Source organism: Apiospora marii (genome assembly GCF_038362585.1).
Source record: "Apiospora marii strain CBS 49790 chromosome Unknown utg000001l_segment0_segment0, whole genome shotgun sequence".
Lineage (NCBI taxonomy): Eukaryota > Fungi > Ascomycota > Sordariomycetes > Amphisphaeriales > Apiosporaceae > Apiospora > Apiospora marii.
The window spans coordinates 4,104,155-4,124,267 of NW_027117372.1; the positions used below are offsets into that span (position 1 = coordinate 4,104,155).

Sequence of the window (20,113 nt, forward strand, 5' to 3'; positions counted from 1 at the left end):
TATATATATATATCTCTCTCTCTCGCTCGGGACACCTAGATCTCAAGCCTTCACCTTCCCCAGGCTGCTTTGCACCAGGATCCTAACATACCAACGGTGCAGGAAAGCGATCTTGGGCGGGATCGGATGCCCTGCGCCCTTGTCATAAGAGCCCGCGCTGTCGAACAATGACGACTTGAGGCTGAAGACCGCCTCCTGCTTCTCGCGGTCGATGCGGGCGCTGATGAGGACGAGCCCGTCCGAGTTCCTCAAGCCGGGCTGCAGCGGCGACCCTCCGCAGCGGACCGTGATCTCGTTGCCCTGGTTCTGGACGACCTCGAAGTGGTTCACGAACTTGAGGCCGGGCTCGTACTTGGCGACGGCCAGCTCTGAGGTCTTCCACGTGTAATCTTCCGAGCCCGGAGGCGCATCGTAGCGCTCATGGAGCTTGCTCTGGGTCCAGAACCCTGATAAGTCACGTTAGTACGAGTGTCCATGTCGAGTGAAAGCGATAATGAATGATCGTACCCCATCGGCTCCAGATGCCGCGGCAGAAGTCGAGGGTCAAGGCAGCCTCGTCATTTCGAAGCTCCGGCCGGATCTTGCTGAGTGGCACACGCTTGATGCAGTCGTCCTGAAGAGCCGGGTTGCCCTTTGGGTTGTATCTTGCGTATGTCTGGGAACTGAACCATGCATCGTCATTCTTCAGGTCGACGATCGAGGTTGTGGCATTGAGATAAGCCATGCCAGCCCCCACACTGGCCAGGCCGCCCGTGACGCCATAGACGCCCGTCATGAAGGTTTTCCGCAAGATGCCCATTTTAAGCTATACCTTTTATGAAATCCGTTGCACTCGAAATCGGCCAAGTCGCGATGGTGCGGTCAAATCGAAGTTGAGCGAATAATGCAGTGTGCTGCAACCAATTGCTCGGTCCGTTAACTGCGCCATCATCTAAACGCCAACGGGGCTGATTAGACAGCCAACCCCACTGCAGCACGGACGGGTTCGTTCAACCGCCCTGTTTTGCGGCTCAAGTCAACGAAGCTCCGACCATTCCGAGTCGCCGTGCTGGCAAAACGACACCACGATAATTCATCAAGAGGTTTTGAATTAGGAAAGTGAAAGTTAGACGATACAGAAGAAACAACATCAAGCTTGTTTTGAAGCTTATTGGCTCGGCCGCTGATAACGACTTTGGTCAGGTATTGAGTTCAATGTTCATCGTCCGTGACCATTACAGACACGCAACCGAGTCGACCGTGTCTGTTGCGCTTAGGGTGAAGAAATACAGATGGAGCAGCGTGATGCAAGCCGCCTGGTATACGGTATGCACGTTGTTGGTGCGGCGGTTGTCAGAAAGTCGCTTAAATACGTACGTGAAGTTAGATAGTGTAAGTGGTAAGAGCTCATTCCATGCGTCTTCCGTGGAGGTACGTGACAATGCTCTTCATATCCTTGTGGAGAGGTAAAAGTCGCAAAGGCAGATAAGTATCATCCGGGCGCCACGGTTCTTGCTTATTCATTTGGTTCGAAGCCTCAAATGAGGCGTCAACGGCCAGAGAGACTAGTAGTATCCTCTCCAGGCATCTGATCGACAGGGACAAACTCAACGTGCGCCGCAAGCTAAGAGCAGGGACCAAAGGTTCATACCGCAAGTTAGGTGTGGAAAACCCCAGACATTGCCGTACTCTGATGCTGGCTACGATCACTGTGCAGTAAACGAATGGAGGGGCATGTATGTGACAAGCATTCCTCTTGGAGACGCAGCGATTCCCGCTGCCAGTAAACGCAAGATACAGGTCATACCCTGAGCCAGCCCGTTTGCCTGCCTGGAGTAGCCGTCAGCAGCAAAACAGGTAAACCCGAGGTGTTGGGAGTGCGGCTCGCCTCAACAGACACGAAGAATGGTTCGCCGAGCCTCATAATGGCAAACTGTCAACATTGAAGAGAGAGGGCCTAGACTGTTGCCCGGTCTCGGCATCGCGGAGCTTAGCGATTGTCCATTACGTCACACAGCCTGGCCCAAAGTCCATGTATCCATAGCCATGTCGGCAACGTAGGACGCGGCGTTGTTGATGTTGTCCCGCATGACCGGTTGCTTCTTGCCAAACGAATGGACTTTGGGCGTTGTGTGGCCGGATCGTGATGCAATGCATGAAGGCTGTGGTTGTTTGGTGGTTTGACGGATCAAAAGCTCCGTGGAGTATGTATCCAGAATGGCTTTCCTTGGTTGTGGCGTTTCCTCCTTGCAGATTTATGTGGCCTTCTGACCCGAGTTGCCCAAGCTTGGAAATGATGCAAGATGGGAAAGTACGATGAAAGCACTGGGGAATGATCGACGGGTAGAACAGGCACAGAAAGAACCCATCTGCTACGACTTCATAGGCTAGACGCTCCATACAGCGATCTCGATCAGAAAGCCATTGGCCGCTCGCTGGCTCGTTCATTTCGAGCCGCGATGATGGATCATGTCTTGGTACTATTGATACACGAGACCTACTATTATGGCTGAAAACAGTCCGGCTGGCGGGGTATGTGTGGCTTTGACGTACTCAGGAGCTGTGGCTCCGAGGGGGCTAGACCTCTCTTGTTGTGCTTGGTGCAAGGCGAAAAGTCTATGATGTCAGACCTGTAACGAGCTAACAGTCGGAGCTTTGTGACCTGCTGCACATCATCCAAGCGGACGGGAATCGTGATTGGCTGCTGATCAAGCTTCCTGCCAGAAACAGGCGGATCTGGCAGGTGGGGAATCTTGACAGCTCTAGCTGCAACAAGCCAGGAACAGCTTGCGGCAAGGAGCATGGGCTTCTTGCAATCTGGATGGGAAATGCGAGCTTTCGCCTATCAATGATTTGCCTGGTGCTCGGCTGCAAGTCCGTGGTCTACCTACTACTACCTACGTTTCACGTAACTGCTACACCGGGAAATGAAGCAAAAGACATGACGCAATCAGTTCTCGCAGCACCTCACAGTACTACACACTAGGCGGGGAAGAAAGGCTCTTGGAGGAAAGGTGCTCAGCAATAGCTGACAGCCCGTCGGTTTGCTGGCTTGATATTATCGCAACCATGACGTACATTTCCAGCATCCACCATGGCAACTTCCATACCAAGGTAGGCATTGTAATGCTGTATCTCCCCTAGGCAAATACATTTGTAGATACCTGTAAGTTGGCATGGAACATGGCCGATTCAATACTTCCATGATGGGCTGGACAAAGAGAGAGCCCACGTACCTCTGGGTCCACATGTTTGTAGAAAGAGGCTGACTGGAGAGCGATCCAAGGCTACCTAGATACTTGACGCGCACCCCAATGTTAACGAGGGGTAGTGAAAGGACGTCCCCCTTTGCGGAGTGATTCACTGCCCCTCCCTTTTTTGCGGGCAGTCATCGATGTACGTACCGGGGGTGGATGACAGACATCTGCACATGCATTGACAGAGGGGAAGACAGACAATGGCCCTTTCTCTACAATGACGTACATCCATGCCCTTTCCATTCTCCATGTGATTGCCCATGCGTGGGGCGCGAATTCGATCTGTGATTCATACCAGTGAATTCTAAGGCAGGCAAGGACCGGAAGGTTAAGGTTAGTAGCAAACGGCTGTTTGTCAGACCAAGCCAGCTCGCAGCAATCCCTCTATATAAACCTTCCCATCTCCCACCCATCAACGACTTCATTCCTCCATCATCAAACATCACAACTCTCACCAACACTACAATCTTCACACTCAACCAACCAAACAAACCCCCCAAACAACCTTCACAATGGATACCATCAACAACGCCGCTTCCTACGTTGCCGACACCGTCAAGGGTATGCTTTTCTCTTCTGCTCCTCGCTGAGCTTCTCCTCACATCATCAACATTGTGATTCTAACATTTACCAGGTGCTACTGCCACTGCTTCCAAGGAGGGCAACAAGGAGGTCGCCAAGGACAGCAACGCCTCCGCCTCCACCCGCCTGACGGCCGGCAAGGACGCCATCTCTGACAAGGTTGACGAGAAGAAGAACAACACCTCTGCCGATGTCAACAAGGAGGCTGCCAAGCACTAAATGCTTCTCCCTCATCACCAACACCAATAATGATTCCGAATTGATCACGACCAAGGCGTTTGGCATTGACGGAATGGGAGGAAAGGGTTTTCAGATTTGACTATCCCTAGAGCAAGCTTCAATACCCCTAAGATGACTTAGAATAAAGCTGCCATTACATCCTAACAACCTATCTTCTGTCTCCCAGTGATATCGTGATTGTTACCTACTCTTGCTGACATATTTTGTCCTCGATTCAATGTTAACCTGGAGAGTGGTTTATATGAATATTCTGCAATATTCTACACGGCTTTCGACCTATATATCGAATCTCGGGCCATATTGATATCACATCTCCCTCACTCGCGGCGAGTCAAGTCGTCTCATTATGCGAGGCTCTTGGAATACAGTATTAAATATGGTGGTTAGATTGAAACTTCTAATATGTTAGGTGTTTCTTGTCATGATCGACAACTTCCCACGGCGCCTGACCCAATCGGCCAACCATTTCCCAAAATCAGGCAGAGCAGTTGAGATTTGACCTTGACTGCCCTCGCTCCTTTACCCTGTCGCAATAACAGATAACCCTGCGTAGACAGGTGCCGTTTTCGCGAGCAGCGAGGTACGAATCAGACATTCTTTCAGATCTATGGATTCTTCTGATACGTTATCTGAAGTAGTCAATGCGGTGCTTGGTGAACAGTCCGTACTGTCTTGACCCAGCCACGCTTCCACAGTCCAAGTTTGTATTTACCTGAAGGCCGTTGCTCTTGCTAGTGAGTAGAGAATCCGTTCTAATCCAATATTCACTATCTCACAGTCAAAGGGAGAAAACATGCGTCGCGCGCAACAGGAGAACAAGTCGCCGCCGCGTCCAGACACGGGAACCACTGTCGCAGCGCCTCATCCCGAGAAGCTTGATGCCAATGTCCAGAGCGGTTCTACGCTTTGAGGCGAGAATGGAGAAAATGAAGAGTTAGGCGAGGCCATCAATATTCCTCACCATGGAGATAGGACACACGCATCTTCAAGGGTTCCTACCCGTCTCCAGCTGTTTACCCCCTGTTGGGTCCTGCCTGCAACACCATCTCTCGCCGAGTCAGTACGCGTTTCCGCGTGCCTCACGTTGTCAGCGACGGTGCTTGCGGAGCGAAGAGATTGGCTGTCTCTACTCATCCGCTTGTCACAAGTAAACTGTATTGGACCCGTGGATATTCCAGTAGAATGGGTTCAAGGCAGTTATTGCGCATTTTCTATAGCGGACCAGATTTGTCCGCAATCGGTCTACCGGATCACCCAAGGCGCTTATGCCCAGACCGGGGACTCGCTACGACGATGCCTCAATGAACACCATGGTGTCACAGGCCCGGAGGAGCTGGAAGAGCTGCCAACCCAACGAGCCAAACAAGCCCAGGTCCAAGGCAAGAAACAGCAAGTTCGCAAACACCTCCCATTCCAACCACCCTGATCTGTGTCCGGTCGGGTCAGAATCAACAGGACATACATTGGTCCCTTGTCCTCGTAGGCCGCAATGGAAGTGGACAAGAGCATGGCGCGTTCCGGCAACTCAGAGGCTTTACCCTGGGGAGTAGAGTATTGGTATTAGTGATATGGAGGAAGGTGGCTCTGGACGATTTTTAGCTCTTCCCATGGGCAAGATAGGCAGGCGGCAAAACGAGCCATTGTGCAGATCGAGACACCCTGGACAGGGCTCGAAAAGCCCTCTTGGACCGAGCTTGGGAGTATATACGTGTAATAGTCACTCACTACTATCGCTATCAGTGGTGACTAAATTAGGGAATTTGATACGTGTTCCTCCAGTTCGCATGAATTGAAATATCTGAAGCTGGAGCGGTGAAGAGAGCTTTAGTGGAGGCCCATGCAGTGTTGAAGTTCGACAGGTGTCAGATGGGCTGATGGGCGAACAACATCTTGAAGTTGGGAACTATCCTTTTTAGCCTTTGCAGGTCTGATATCCTTTCTCGCCCAAGTGCTTCGCAAAGGAAACAATGATAATTATGCTATGATACCCAGCAGGTATATCGCGGTGAGGATGTAGTATAAAAAAGAAATAAGCAGCGCCAATGCCATGGATGCTAGCTAGGCATTGATTGTGAAGACTGACAGGTGGGCGATCCTTGGCATGAATTTGATGTCGACCCCACCGATCGAGCTTGAGACATGCATGGACCCTTAGAAAAAACAGCCCGAGACAAATCCAGCTCGAAGACGAGGAAGACCGACCACCACCACTCCAACAACTTCCCAATTGAACTGACCTGTGTTGCCCAGCTACCTGGGCACGTATTACGCACAAGATCATGGCCTCAAAACCCTTCCGGGGCTCGCTCCCGGCCGACATCTTCGACAAGACCACGCTCATTTCGCTGGCATCCACACTCGCCATCTTGGCCGTCGCATACGCCGCATCACGGAAGGTGCTGTCGCGCTCGACGTCTATGGTCTGGCGCGGGCTCTTCATCTGGCACGCATTCGATGCGCTGATCCATTTCATCCTCGAGGGGAGCTTCCTCTACCACTGCTTCTTCAGCTACCTGCCCATGTCGCAGGTCCGGAACAAGCTGGCGCTGGCCCCCACGGCGCACAACTTCCTCGGCTACACTGATCGCGCCTACGGCCCCCAGGCGGGCGGCGACAGCCCCTTTGCCCAGCTCTGGATGGTATACGCCAAGGCCGACCGACGATGGGCCGGCGCGGATCTGGTATGTCTCCTTCCCAACCCCTTGGGCCCCCCAGAAAACAAGGCAAAAACAAGCAAGAATACGCATAGCTAACTTTTACTCCTCCTTTGCTTCATAGTCCGTAATCAGCCTCGAGCTCCTGACCGTCTTGGTGGCCGGCCCGCTGGCTTGCCTCATCTGCTACGGCATCGCCAAGAAGGACCCCCGAACCAACATTCTCGTCATCATTGTCGCTACCATGGAGCTCTACGGCGGCTTCATTACCTTCTGCCCGGAGTGGCTGACGAGGAACCACAACCTTGACGCGAGCAACTTCATGTACCTATGGGTCTACCTGGTCTTCTTCAACATGCTCTGGGTTGTCATCCCCATTTACGCCATCTGGGTTTCCGCGAACGAGATCAACGATGCGTTCTTGGGCAAGAGCAAGCCGTTCAAGCCCGAGTCGTCCAGGAGCAAATCGTCATCGTCATCGTCAACCAGCTCTAGGAAGTCGAGATAAGACGATACCTATTTCGGTACGGCTGAGAGGTCTGTAAGTGGTGGAAAACATATAACTAGCAGCATACTTGTGGTCTACACAAGGTTGCTGACCAACTACCGAAATATCGCCAGTCTGCCAGTTGATGCAACACGGACTTGGGAGCTGATATAGGAGCCTAAAAGGGTCTGGACCGGCAACCGTTCGATTGCTTATCCACACCCTTTTCGGAGGAATATCAACTATCTCGTGGGGTCATTTTGACCAGGACGGACAGGCCACCACTGCCTTCAACACGAAGATATTGAGCACGTCGATGTTGGCTTTACATAGTCAGGATTAGGTCTAAGAACACAGCAGCCATGTTCTCTTTTGACATACCCGTTTTTTGCTCTGTTTTTCCTCATATGCGACGTGCATAGCCAAGATCTATACTAGGCGATGATATTGCCCAATTCGTCCCCACAACACCCCCAAACACAGAATTGGGACCGGTTGTCAGGACGAACTCGTTGCTTTTTCGTTCACATCACCGTTGTAACGTTCTGTTTTTGACCCCTCACTTGCTTGTACATATATATCAAGTTCGTGTCTGCTCGAAGAGAGTCAGAAACGCCTGCAACGTGGTGTTTTCTCCGCAGTTTATTCCCTGATGCCATTTATCCGGGGACCACCGCCATGTTGCATTGCATGCAAGGCCCAAGCAAACCGCGACGGTGAGCTGCAAGTCAACACCTCCCCTTCTCCTGCGTGGACGGAAAAAATAGATTAGACGGTGCATTGACGGCGCGGCCTGCATGCTCTCGACCTTTGAAAAGGAATATACTGCCGTAAATGGGGTATATTCGCCTGAACGAATGCATGTCAAGGGAGTAGTGCAGGGCAGTGCATGCGTCAAGCACCACCTGCATCACACGTTTCCTCGATACGAGTTTTATCAGTTTCCTCGATACGAGATGTTCTCTAAGATTGAAAAGCCAGGAATACAATGTCGTCGTCCCGCCGCTACAGCACGTCGTCTTTCTCAATACCTAGCTGTCCTGCCATCTCATATTCCGCACCACCACTTATTGACTTCCCCTTAAACAGCACATCAATATGAAGTTCACCACAGGAGCACTCGTCGCACTCGCGGCAGCCGGGATCACGGCTTCTCCTGTGCCCGCCACCAACGAGGGGCCCATCGAGCAAATCATTGTTAGTGATTTCGTGCGGACCAACGTAGCCGGCGCGCCGACGACTGTGCACTTCTCGCTCTTGAACACTCGATGATCTGCGACAGCGACGCGCTGTCCGAGTACCCCTCGGAGCGCTTTTACTGCACCAACCCCGGGTATACCTTCGTGGTGTTGGAGAGTGAAAACTCCAACTCGTGGACGCTGGAGATTCAGCATAGGCTCGATGACGGGTGAGTTATGATAAATCATGTGTATTGGCTGCCGTCAAGGCCAACCAAGTAAAGCGATCAAGAAGAAGCCCGCTGACCCCAGACCTACGACAGTACCGAACTTGCCGGCAGTTTCCACACAGCCTGCAACGGGCCTATTTTGACCATCTGCTATCAAATCGGGACCGCGAACATTGCTCTGGTGAAGAGGAATCAGGAAACTATGTGAGCCTCTTGAGGTTGGCATGAGCACATGTGAGGGAACCAAATGGGAAAAGACTTCTGGCCTGGATTGGACGGAAATGAGTATTGTTTCTGCTTGAGTTTGAAAACAAAAGGGAATAATAGTGCGCCTGTATCGATGCTGTTACGTTCTATCAGGGGCGATCTATGCGCTATCTCAGAGATATCCCTCGCTTGCCGTGCCATTGTTGAGATGTATGTCGTACTATCTGTAGGACGAGCCCCCAACATGGTCTATAACGTCACCTCGGTCTCGGGCTTGTGGTGACCTGACGTCGATTACTTCGAGCAGATATTGGCCGTAGACAGATAGCCGAAAACCGGGCATCGGTGACGAGATGTATGGGTAGTACACACCAAGGTGATAGAGTAACCACCAACCAACGCTGACGCAGTTGAGTAAAACGCCCTCATTTCAGGTCCGTGTTAGGCTGTTATGTAGCACACCCGGCCCGAGACCTTGTCTGCTGTTTGACGAAGTGGTGAAATGCAACAGTAACTCGGCACTTCCGGATACGCTATCCGGGCTCATATTTTGTCCGCCCAACATCGTTAGCCGAGACATCGCTTGTTCCGACATAGTACGCGATACGAGCACGGCTCCAAATCAGTTCCCCTGACAGCCCAGCATTGGGAGAAGAACTGGCGAGCCGTTCGCCTAATACATAGAAGCGGGGCGGGTCGATCAACGATCGGAAGTCTTGTCAGGCTGCTTGATCGGACTTCTCTGCAAGGCTCCCCAAGGTTCCAATGATCTGGAGGCGAACTTCTATGCAATTCGCCAACACCCCTGTTCCTCGTAAACACGCACACTGAGGCCCTTTGATCCAGACAGCGAATAGTCTACCTAAATCGTGGTAGTGGGTAGGACTATCGACATTCGATTGGGCCCAGCGCTATGGGACAGCAGTTGTACTAAGCGGCAGGCTATCTGCAGCCAAAACTAACTTGGGCTAGATGTGTCGAAACAGGGGTCCTTGTATGGTGAAAGTCAGCTACACCACGATATCAAAGCCGTATCGAATATGCACGTTGGCTGGGACACCCGATGCCACATATCCGATGACTAGGAGAGGCTACGTGAAACCCGTTTGCAGTGGTTTCGAAGGGACGAAGAAAAGGCCGAGGATCAACACTCAATCAACAGCCACCCACCCCCTCTCTATACTGGACCCCTGGGAGATGACCGAGTCCCAAGTTACCGACGGGTGCTACTATCCTGAAGAACTCATTGCCCGTGGGGGGCCGGAACAGCACACTCTTACCAGACCTCATGTGTATCGTAACCACCTGGACCCCTCTTTCAAGAGAGATCGGAGAAGCTACCGCTCATTTCTAGATGTAGTGTTACCGCTGATAAGAAAACGCCACTTACTTGTGTATTCCAGAAGAACGCATATTTAGCGTTGCCCTCCGCTGACCTCTCTTCTCCAATACACCCTCTCCACAAGCCAAGCCAACTCACGATGGAGGCGCCACCTACCTACCGACTTCACACCCCAGTCAAAGCCTTTGCCAAGGCGCCCCAGGTATCCGAGGTGGGACGAACGGAGCGCCCCAGCTTCGACGAGGTCAAGGAGACCTTGGCCGGCCGGACGCTGACCGTCCCCGACTTGCGCCCCCTCTTCCAACACTGGCCCCAGGACGTGAACCCGGCGCTAGGCAGGCTCCAACAGGCAGTCCTGAGCGGCCTCGAGAAGTAAGTCCGGTCTGGCCATTCTATACGCGCAGTGCTTACTTAGCTCCTGCAATGCAAAGGTTTGCTCTGAAGCCCCAGCATCGCGAGTCGCTGATCGACGCCAATGTGGCCCATTTCACCGCCCAGTGAGTACAAAACTGCATCAGCCATCCTCGCAGCGACTCGCTAATAAGCACGCAGCTGCTGGCCGGACGCCGACTTCGATACCTTGAACTTCCTGGCCCATTTGGTGCTCTGGGCATGGGTCATCGAGGGGTACACCGACAAGCTGGTCGCCGACGCGGCAGCTGCCCTCAGCTTCCGTGCCGAAGCCAAGGATGTGTGGAGCAGCATGCTCGGGCTGACTGATCATCATGGGCCTCGCGATGTCTCACAGGAGTCCTTGCAGTACCCATTGGTCGCCTCGTTCAAGCCGATTGCGGCGCGTCTGTGCCAGATGTTCAACCGCGGTAAGTGCTTGGCGATGATGGCGGCACTGGAAAGAGTTTTCGTGCTGCGTGGCTGACCCGTACCCACAGACTCCCGGCAGCTGCTCCTGGATGAGCTGTTCATCTACCTCGGAGGCACAGAGCTCGAGGCAAAGATGCGAGGCACCGGCAAGATGCCGACTTTTGATCGGTACATGTCCATGCGCGCGTCGGTTAACGGAAGCGGCTTCTTCTTGGTCGTGTCTGGGTAAGTGCACGCGCCTGCTCTCCGATAAACTTTGCCAAGCAATCATCAACAACTGATGAACGTTTACACAGGCTTCACAAGTTGGCTTCTGTTGGAAATGGCGACTTAGGCAAATGCCCCCGATGGGCGGAGCTGAAAAGGATAGCGGTGGCTATCAACTTCCTGTAAGTCTGCTCGAGACTGCGCTTAGACCCCCTAGACAGGGGCTCGGCTGACACAATCGACCAGAGTCAACGACCTCGTTTCGGCGAAGAGAGAATTTGTAAGTTTTGATTGTCATTACTGCACGCGACCAAGCAAACGGGCAGAGGGAAGCTGATGGACAAGCAGGAAACTGGCGAATACCTGAACTCCGTCATCCTGCGCGCGCATGATCTGGACAGCGTCGACGCCAGCGTCGCCGAGTGCGTTGCCCGCGTCAAGGGCCTCGTCCAGGATTTCGATCACCAGGCCAAAGTGATCCTGGCGGATACGCCCGCGACCGGCAATGCGCGCTCTGCGGCGGCCGGGGCCATTGACGCGATGCGTTCCTTCAACGTTGGCAGTCTGGAGTGGAGGTAAGATCCCCATCCCGAAAGTAGACAGTCTCGTCATGGTTGATGGACAGCAAGAATAGCTAACTGTATCCGCCAGTTTGCATGTCAAACGATACGGTCTCGAAGACCACATGCTGCCGGACGGAAGCATCAGCCTGAGGCTGGGACAGTGAAGAAGGCTCCGGGGGTGGCTCTTGTTCTAAATAAGGGCATTGCAAGACAGGATACCACCCAACGCCCCGAGACCATTCTTTCTTCTCGTGTTATCATCTTTCACTTTTTCTTCGCCAGAGACGAGAAGTATTGCCTTGTAAAGAATGGTCAAATCGCTCTAGTCTATCTCCTTTCATATCTCGTTTCATAGATGCTCTCAATGAAAGCGTATTTATGCGTCCCTTAGTAGCGGACCTCGCTTGAAAGGCTCATCGAGATTGAACCCGCATCTCTCGGGAAGACTCTTCTGCCTCCAGTGCAGCATGCCGTACCTCAGCCAGTGCGCATACGTCCCCGGCACATCGTCGGAGCCCTCATTCGCCCTCCACAGCGACCCGAGCGTAGGCCCCAGTACGCGGATGATGATTCCGTGCGCCAGCTTGAACGCGAAGCTCCGCTGCAGGCATCCCTCGACGATCTCCCGCGCCTGCTGTTGCTCGGGGCTCTCCGCCTCACCCTCGCGGGGCACCGGCAGCGACATGAGCTCGAACGCCTTGGCGCCGTTCCACGCCGTGAGCTGGTTGACCAGCTGCGACGACTCCATGTACTCGCTCGCCCAGACGTGCTCGCGGACGTAGCGCGGGCCGTCCCAGCCGTCCTCGTCGTCCACCAGGCCCATGACCAGCAGCGCGGCCTGGCCCTGGATGATGTAGTCGGCCAGCATGTCGCTGACCTCGGCCGGGCTGTAGGTGCGCCCGCCCTCCTCGAACCCCGTCGTCGTGCGCAGCTGGGGGATATCGCGCAGCAGCGGGCTGTCGCGCATGCCGTCCGTCGTCGTCTTGCCCCCGTCGGCGGCCCACAGCTCCAGCAGCAGCCGGTGGCACCGCAGGAAGAGCGCGTTGTCGCGCCCCGATGCCAGAAAGTAGTTGGTGAGGTGGCGCCCGTCCATGGCGAAGGTCAGGACCTCGAGCGGGGAGGCAGGGTCGCCCACCGTCTCGCTCCACAGCCGGTCCAGGTCGCCGATGGGCATCAGCCCCACGTCGACGTAGACGCCGCCATGCCGCAGCAGCAGCGGCCAGCGCACGAGGTCCGACGTGTGCTGGGCACCGTAGGCGCCGGCGAGGGTGCCGTCGCGAAAGGCGCGCGGGAACACGGTTGGGTCAGCCACGTCCAGGAAGTTCTCGACATTCAGAGGTGAGCCCGGCACGCGGTCGAGCACCCGTACGACCCAGCCCTGCCGCGAGAAGCGCCGGTGCCAGGTACGCACGTTGCGCTGCGCGTAGCCGTGCATCTGGGCGAAGCCCGTGTCCCAGAACAGCCAGACATTCTTCTCGTCCGACACTGGCCTCGGGTGCAGCAGGTCGTGGTCGACTTGGGCGTCAGGCCGCAGATCGAGCTGCTCCTCTGGTATAGGGGAGAGCCCCGCCGGCATGGGGTAAGGGGAGGATAGGGTCATTGCGTGCAGTGGCTGAGCTGGAGACGAGGTGCCGCTTTTGCAGTCTAGCATATGTGTAATTGTTAGGTTGAGGTGGGAGACGGTCAGCCTGGCCTTTGTAATGCGAGTTGAGGATGTTTTGATCGGGTCATTACTGGCGGGCGAGCCAGAATATTTATCGCATCCATGGCAGAAAGCCCTCCCTATACTGTATCATATCAAATCAGAGGTATCTTGGGCAGATCTGGGTGCATGGTGAATTGGTATGAATCATACTGACCATCATCGCGTTAAGCTACTTCCAGTTAGTCGGTCGTTCCTTCTGCAGCAGGGGTTAGTCCCCGCTACTAGTAAGCAGCCTAGTTTCGCCTTCACTTGGGCCAATCCGGGCAGCTGGGGCAGCTACTACCAATATCGAACTGCATATTGTGCAACCATCGTCTACTACCAAGTACACTCTTCCGATTCTCTTTCCGTGTAACGAGCGTGATCTCGACGTCTCTGGGCCACCGGCCGATCCGGCCCCATCTCTCACTCCTCCACCCCCTCAGATGTAGTACATGGTGTCTTTGAGTTTCTCATGCACGCTGCGTCCAAGCACCTCGTTCTGATCAACCTGTGCCTCGGGATCTCCCTCGTAAAGCTCCCACATGTGCTTTCGCGCCCGCGTGCACGCCATGTCGGCGTATTTGGCCGGCGTACACAGGCTGACGGCCTTGGTGGCCCGCCCGAACGCGTAGCTGATGCAGTGCGTCACCTGCTCGAGCTGGTCGGCCGCGTCGTTCTTGTACCGAGCCCGGAAGATCTCGTCGTGTAGGACCGTGTAGTGGGCGGGACGGGCGGTACCTATATGATCCCACACCAATGAATTAGTTGAGGCTTCGTTCAGGTTGACAGAAACACGATCGTACTCACCCTTGATTGCCGCGTGGGATTGCAGGTAGAAATCCCAGTGGCTCTTGACGGTCACGGTGTTGTCCACAATAGTCCCGGGCTTAGGATTGCCCTTATCGTCGGCGATTCTTCTGTCTTTGCTGTCTTTGGGATAGAATCGTGTTTGGTGGCGCTTGACTGCGACGACGAGAGTGATTGCAATGGAACCCTTCCCGTATTTCTTACAGACGTCCTCGCATGCCTTTTTAATCCGGGGTAGCTCAATTCCGGTCACCTGCTCATACTGTCCTTCAGAAACCCCGTCACGATAAATGACAACGCTGTCTGGGAGTGTCTGCTTGTTCCGCTCATAGTAAAGCTTCAGCCGGCCCTGGAAATGGTGGTACAGCTCCGCGCCAAGCAATTCCTTGTTCCCCGGGTTTGTCCAAGTCACGGCGGGCCATTGACCCAGGTCCTTATCCAGGCTCGCCACGAGAGCAATCTGCGAGGGAGGCAGACGCCTATCATGAGCACCCTGAGGTTCGAGCTTCAGGCTACCCATCTTGCTGTCCACAGACTGTTCCTCGCCTGTGGAGTCCTGAGGATTCGCTGTTTCCTCGTCGTCCGAATCGAAGTTGGTAGGATGCGTAACATCGTAGCCGACGAACATGGTCTTGCCGTGTTGAATGAGCAGAGGCACATTTTCACCAGTAAGCCGATGGTTATTACCGCCAGCCTTGAGATTGAGTTTGAAACCCAACCCATCCCAGATAGAAAGCTCTCGATCTCGTTTCTTCTTATCTTCGGTGAGCGGTCTGAAGAGCTTCTCCTTTACGATGCACACCGTGTGAAACCCGAATCGAATATCTCCCATGAGCTTGATTTCCCGATATAGAGTGGCGCTGTCTGTAGGAAGGACAACTAAGACATACTCCGGCAAAGACCTTCCCTGTGGTGGATTGTCGAACATCCGCCTTAGCATCTTGATTTGCTCTTGCTCGTTGTGCCCGTGAGTTGGAATGCCACCGTCGGGCGAAACACTCATGTTGAGTCCCATCTCTTTCGTCAGATGAGTTCCAAACTTATCAAGGGCATTCCTAAGCGGATCGATATCGCTTTTTTGAGGCTGCGACTTGTAAAAATGAATATACATCCATTTGATCTGTTCCTTGCTAGGCTTGACGAACTTTCCGGCGCCAGACTTCCCACTTGATCGATACCATCCACAGCCGCCAACTTGCTCGAGGGACGCGCGGTCAGACTGATAGCTCACAGTAGGAGGGCGTAAAAGCCGACCCTGAACCTGTTGAAGGTTCTTTGCAACTTCGAGGCCGAAGTGTTCCTGTGCCGTGAAAACCGTTGAGTCGAGTTCTGCGTAAGACATTCAGGTGGGGCCTGACTTACCAGCGTCCTATTATTGTCCAACTGCAGTACTTGACGGCCCATGTTCTTAATATAGCCCTGGTTTTCACCAGGCCCCTTGCATGCAAAGTTAATCATGGCTTGTGAGCCAGCGCGGTCCAGTTTCGACGCAATTAGCTGGCCTGGCTTGATCTTGCACAACTCCGCAGGCACGAAGATGGGTTTCTTTGGCGTGCCGATATCGATAAGTGGCAAGTTTATGTTAAGACGTTTCCCGAATTCTACGGAATATGTTAGTCATCAAAGTTCATTGTCCACGGTACAGCCGGCATTCAGGAGGACCTACGCTTGTGGAAATAGTCGTACACGCTGATGTAATGATCGCTCGTGTTGCCGTACCACGCCTGAAGACTACTGCTCATGTTACCACTGCCATCGAGGAAGAAAGCGACATGCTTGGGACCACCGAATCGGGCGCCCCCGGCAAATCGTGGAGGATGGGCACTAGGTGTGCCTCCAGTTCTTCGGTTCTGGTCCGCAAGCCCCAACATGACTTTGTTGCGCTTCTTGATAGAACTAGAGCCCAGTGTCGGGGCGGAATAGAGAATTTTGGCCTTTGCCAACTGGCGGTTGATGTCAGCAAGATACTCGAAGTACCTGGCCTGGCTTTGGAACTGGTTCCGGGTCTTTATGACTCGACCCAGCTCCTCAGGCTGTCTGAAAACGCCGTAAGCCACGTTGGCATTGAGAAGGAAAGGGGAAGTAGATGCCGAAGCCGGACGGACGCTCTGGAAATATCCTCGAATCAGCATCATCAGTGTTTCGGGTATTCCCGCCATATCAAAGCGATTACTGGGGGGTTCAAAACGGAAGAAACGCCCACTTCTCAAGGAGTTGATGCCAATATCGCTGCGGGCCTTGTGACCGAGAACGATGCCGCAGGCGTCGAGAACGTCTGCGAAACGGGTATAGGGGTTGAAGAGGTCCGTGGCAGACAGTGCCTGCTTCGCGGTGAAGTCCTTCAGACCATCGAAGACGATATCGGTCTCGCTTATAAGCTGGACGCGATACGGTTTGGCGCGGCCCTGGTCGTTGGTGAAGTGCTCAATGACTTCGCGCTTCTTGAGCGGCGTACCTTCCAAGACGATGAGCTGACTCTTGAAGTCGGATGCATACTTGTCATCTTCGACTCCCAGACTGCGGACAGCCTGCTTGATGATCTGCTGTAGCTTGAAGCCCTTAGGCACGTCGTTCTTGTCATCCGTATGGTGGACCTTGAAGTTGTACCGCTTCCACGTCTTCTTGGAGCCCTTCAAGAAATCGATCGCAAAGTAATTTGCCAGCAGGCTATGAGGGCCAGTGGAGAATGCATTTCTACCATACGCAGGCCTTGAGGGAAACCTATGAACGGCTTGGGCTTTACCAAGCTCATCCTGGGAAGGCTTGGCCTTTGACCCCATTGCATCAATGTTGGTGACTGAAAGACGCCTATCCGAGTAAGAAGCGACGTGTTCGGATCTGTACTCAGAAAGTGTGGGATGGGGGAGAGAACCACGACGTGGCGGTAATGGTGTGAATGAGTAGAGAGTCCCCGCAGCGACCATAGAGTACTGTTACACAATTTATATGTAGACAACTGCGAGGAGAACGATCGGTTCTAATGCTTGCTCCGTAGGATCAGCCATCCAAGTCAGCCATATGGATTGGTGTTTGCCCAACTATTCTGACTCATGGAACATATCATTACCTTCAGGCATTTGCGAAGAGCCAATTTTGGCAGAAACTACGTCCCAAACTGATTGCCACAATCAATATTGAAAGGACTGGCATACTAAGGCCTTCGTATGCTCACATGGACAATACGAGCTACATGGAAGTGCAAGAGGAAGCATCGTAGAGCTCAAATGGTTCGTGTTTTGGGAAGTGTATAACTAGTAGTGTACAGGGTAAAATATCCTTCTCAAAAGGATAGTGGTGACTTCTCTACGCCAGAGTCTGGCCCGTTCCATACATGAAAAGTATAAAGAAGCCCCTAGAAAAAATAAACAAGAGCGCCTTTATCCATGGCTCTCTCTATTCAGTTCATGCGTCCGACCCCTGGAACCTCTCGACGCCGTGGGTTGTAACATGAACAGGATTTGCTTCGAAGGAGCGCTTTTCTGATACATATAATGATGGTACATGTAAACTTTTTCAAATACACCAAGAGATAAAAGAGAGAGAAAGAAAGAGAGACAAATGATATGCATGACTGTACCATCGACTGTGTGTAAGAGAATGGATTTAGAGGGACCTGGAGCTGCGATGTTCATGCGGGCCCTTCTCGGTCTGCGAAGAACTGGTTGGGGATGGAGGTGTACTATAAACAAGATGCAATGGTAAGTATGTAGTTTGCTTGGGTAGTTGTGGGTTTGGAGGTGGTACTTACGGCTGCTCGTCATCCGAACCGAGCTCCTCGAGCGTCTTCCTGGCCGACTCGGGGAGGAGCAGGGTGGTGAAGAAGCCGGCGAGCATGAAGAGGGCGAAGATCTGGATAATGTGCGGCAGCCAGGGGGTGCTCCAGCGGGGGTCGGTCTTGGCCTTCTCTTCGTCGGCGCCGATGACCCGCAGGGGGCCGAAGACGCACTGGGCCAGAATGGCGCCCACCTTGCCCGTGGCGGCCGAGACGCCGTGGCTGGTGGCGCGGTAACGGGTAGGGAAGACCTCGGCCGGGATGATGAAGGTGGTCGAGTTGGGCCCCGCGTTGAAGAAGAACTGCGTAATGGTGTAGAGCACCATGAGCGCACTGCCCGACAGGTTCCAGAAGCTGAAGCCCATGATGCAGAAGGTCAGGGTCAGCATCAAGAAGCCGAACAACTGCACCGGCTTGCGCCCGACAGTGTCGATGATGGCGGCCGACACCCAGTAGCCTGGCACGGCGCCGGCCAGGACCAGAATGATGTTACCCACGGCGGTATCGTAGAAGTGCTGGTACATGTTGGAGTTGCCGCTCCAGCCAATGGAATTGAGGATGATGGGATTGTTCAACCAAACGCCGTAGGAGCCAACATTCTTTTCCAGATGGGGTTAGCCAACACACGAGATTGCAAGATAGGGGGGAGGGGGCGTGCGACGGGATGCATATAGACTCACAATACAGAACCACGATAGAGCAGTACCGAGGATGACCTTTAGGTTCTTCCACTTGCTGTAGTGATGGCCAAAGTCTGCCCAGCTGGCCTTGGGCGGTTCGGGCTCAGCGACAGACACAGGCAGCAGGTTAGGGACGCGGCCGGCTTCGTTCGCCTCCGCCTGAGGCCATTTGCCTCTCTGGAGTGCCTCGGGGTCTTCGACCATATTGGGGGCATTCCGGGCGGCGACGACAAACGTGTACCGGGGGGTCTCGGGCATGGTGAGCCGGAAGTAGAGCGCGACGCAGCCGGGCACAGCGCCCATGCCGATCATGATGCGCCACATCTTGTCGACGGCCGAGGTACATCCATAGGAACTGGAGCAGATGGTGTGGGTCGTCGCCCCCACGAGGGAGTTCTTGAAACCGATCGTGACCACGAGGAGCAGCAGAGCGGCTGAAAGCTGACCAATTCCCTGCATGGCGAAGACCGCATTCATCATGAATCCTATCTTTAGGTGAGCATCTGGTATGGGATACATAAGTGACAGACGCGTGACTTACCTCTCCACTTCGTTGTGGCAAATTCCGAAGTGATGGTCGCGGACAGGGGATAGTCCCCTCCAATACCGATGCCCTTGATGAGATACAAGTAAGTAAGACTGCCCTGGGAAAGTATGATACGGGGTGGGGCTCACCATGATGACTCTCCAGAAGATCATCAGACCAACAATGCTCATGGCAGGCGAGTTGGAGGACAAGGCCTGAGCGAGGGTCACGACGATGATGATTATGAGCTCGAGGCCATACATGGACTTGCGTCCGACCACGTCGGAGAGGATGCCGAAACTGACTTGGCCGATGATGACACCGGCGAAAGTGGCAGCTTTGATGGCCGTATCAGACTCAGCCGGCAAGGTCCCCCCAAAGTAAACTATGCCCAACATAGAAGTCACCAAGCCGATGGTGAAGATATCGTACTGTGGGACAGAGAAGAGTAGTCATTGTCAGCTAGAGGGACGGTCTCCTAAGACACGCCGTATGGGTATGGGTATCCTGAACACGCACCGAATCCGTGTAGAAGCCGATCCCGGCGATGGCGCAAGCGCGGACGTGGTACCAGCCAAAGGGTGCCTTGTCAATTTCGGCCAGGGCGAGCCGGCGTCTCTCAGCTGGGTCACTAACATGGGCGAAGTCGTTGTTGAAGTTGTGAAAGGCAGAGTTGCCGCCCACAGTGGTGTTGGCCTTGAGGACGGCGGCGTGGAGCTCCGCATCCGTCATGAGACCGGGCGGTGCCACTTGAATTTGGTCTGGAGGGACAGCCATGTTTGAAAGTTTCATCCAAGTTTACGGTTCTTCTTCCTTAGACTCGTCCAGTTGGTCTTCTCAAGCCTGTGGCGCCTGTGCCTCGGAGTAAAAAGAGAGAAAGCTTAGGGAAAAAT

The 20,113-nt window shown here is 53.8% G+C and overlaps 8 protein-coding genes across 8 annotated transcripts; 3 read left to right on the forward strand and 5 right to left on the reverse strand.

Moving 5' to 3' along the window:
- Positions 1 to 42: 42 nt before the first annotated feature.
- Positions 43 to 799, reverse strand: PG985_001319 (uncharacterized protein; the record flags this gene model as incomplete). Its single annotated transcript, XM_066821088.1, has 2 exons — positions 43 to 446; positions 508 to 799. 2 exons carry the CDS (start codon positions 797 to 799, stop codon positions 43 to 45), a joined length of 696 nt encoding a protein of 231 aa, XP_066691967.1.
- A 2,949-nt stretch (positions 800 to 3,748) lies between these two features.
- On the forward strand, positions 3,749 to 4,037 carry PG985_001320 (glucose-repressible protein; the record flags this gene model as incomplete). The annotated part of the gene is made up of 2 exons (XM_066821089.1): positions 3,749 to 3,797; positions 3,871 to 4,037. The coding sequence occupies 2 exons, from the start codon at positions 3,749 to 3,751 to the stop codon at positions 4,035 to 4,037; spliced, it is 216 nt and encodes a 71-aa protein (XP_066691968.1).
- A 1,306-nt stretch (positions 4,038 to 5,343) lies between these two features.
- PG985_001321 (uncharacterized protein) lies at positions 5,344 to 5,567 on the reverse strand (the record flags this gene model as incomplete). Its single annotated transcript, XM_066821090.1, has 2 exons — positions 5,344 to 5,485; positions 5,521 to 5,567. 2 exons carry the CDS (start codon positions 5,565 to 5,567, stop codon positions 5,344 to 5,346), a joined length of 189 nt encoding a protein of 62 aa, XP_066691969.1.
- Positions 5,568 to 6,337: 770 nt separating this feature from the next.
- PG985_001322 (emopamil-binding protein-like) lies at positions 6,338 to 7,220 on the forward strand (the record flags this gene model as incomplete). Its single annotated transcript, XM_066821091.1, has 2 exons — positions 6,338 to 6,739; positions 6,837 to 7,220. 2 exons carry the CDS (start codon positions 6,338 to 6,340, stop codon positions 7,218 to 7,220), a joined length of 786 nt encoding a protein of 261 aa, XP_066691970.1.
- A 3,075-nt stretch (positions 7,221 to 10,295) lies between these two features.
- Positions 10,296 to 11,912, forward strand: PG985_001323 (isoprenoid synthase domain-containing protein; the record flags this gene model as incomplete). The annotated part of the gene is made up of 8 exons (XM_066821092.1): positions 10,296 to 10,528; positions 10,588 to 10,653; positions 10,709 to 10,977; positions 11,047 to 11,203; positions 11,275 to 11,367; positions 11,432 to 11,465; positions 11,534 to 11,760; positions 11,837 to 11,912. The coding sequence occupies 8 exons, from the start codon at positions 10,296 to 10,298 to the stop codon at positions 11,910 to 11,912; spliced, it is 1,155 nt and encodes a 384-aa protein (XP_066691971.1).
- A 212-nt stretch (positions 11,913 to 12,124) lies between these two features.
- PG985_001324 (uncharacterized protein) lies at positions 12,125 to 13,348 on the reverse strand (the record flags this gene model as incomplete). Its single annotated transcript, XM_066821093.1, has 1 exon — positions 12,125 to 13,348. The coding sequence occupies one exon, from the start codon at positions 13,346 to 13,348 to the stop codon at positions 12,125 to 12,127; it is 1,224 nt and encodes a 407-aa protein (XP_066691972.1).
- A 526-nt stretch (positions 13,349 to 13,874) lies between these two features.
- Positions 13,875 to 17,166, reverse strand: PG985_001325 (uncharacterized protein; the record flags this gene model as incomplete). The annotated part of the gene is made up of 3 exons (XM_066821094.1): positions 13,875 to 15,542; positions 15,605 to 15,843; positions 15,909 to 17,166. 3 exons carry the CDS (start codon positions 17,164 to 17,166, stop codon positions 13,875 to 13,877), a joined length of 3,165 nt encoding a protein of 1,054 aa, XP_066691973.1.
- Positions 17,167 to 17,845: 679 nt separating this feature from the next.
- PG985_001326 (uncharacterized protein) lies at positions 17,846 to 19,997 on the reverse strand (the record flags this gene model as incomplete). The annotated part of the gene is made up of 6 exons (XM_066821095.1): positions 17,846 to 17,921; positions 17,991 to 18,613; positions 18,695 to 19,179; positions 19,236 to 19,308; positions 19,370 to 19,651; positions 19,740 to 19,997. The coding sequence occupies 6 exons, from the start codon at positions 19,995 to 19,997 to the stop codon at positions 17,846 to 17,848; spliced, it is 1,797 nt and encodes a 598-aa protein (XP_066691974.1).
- Positions 19,998 to 20,113: the final 116 nt, after the last annotated feature.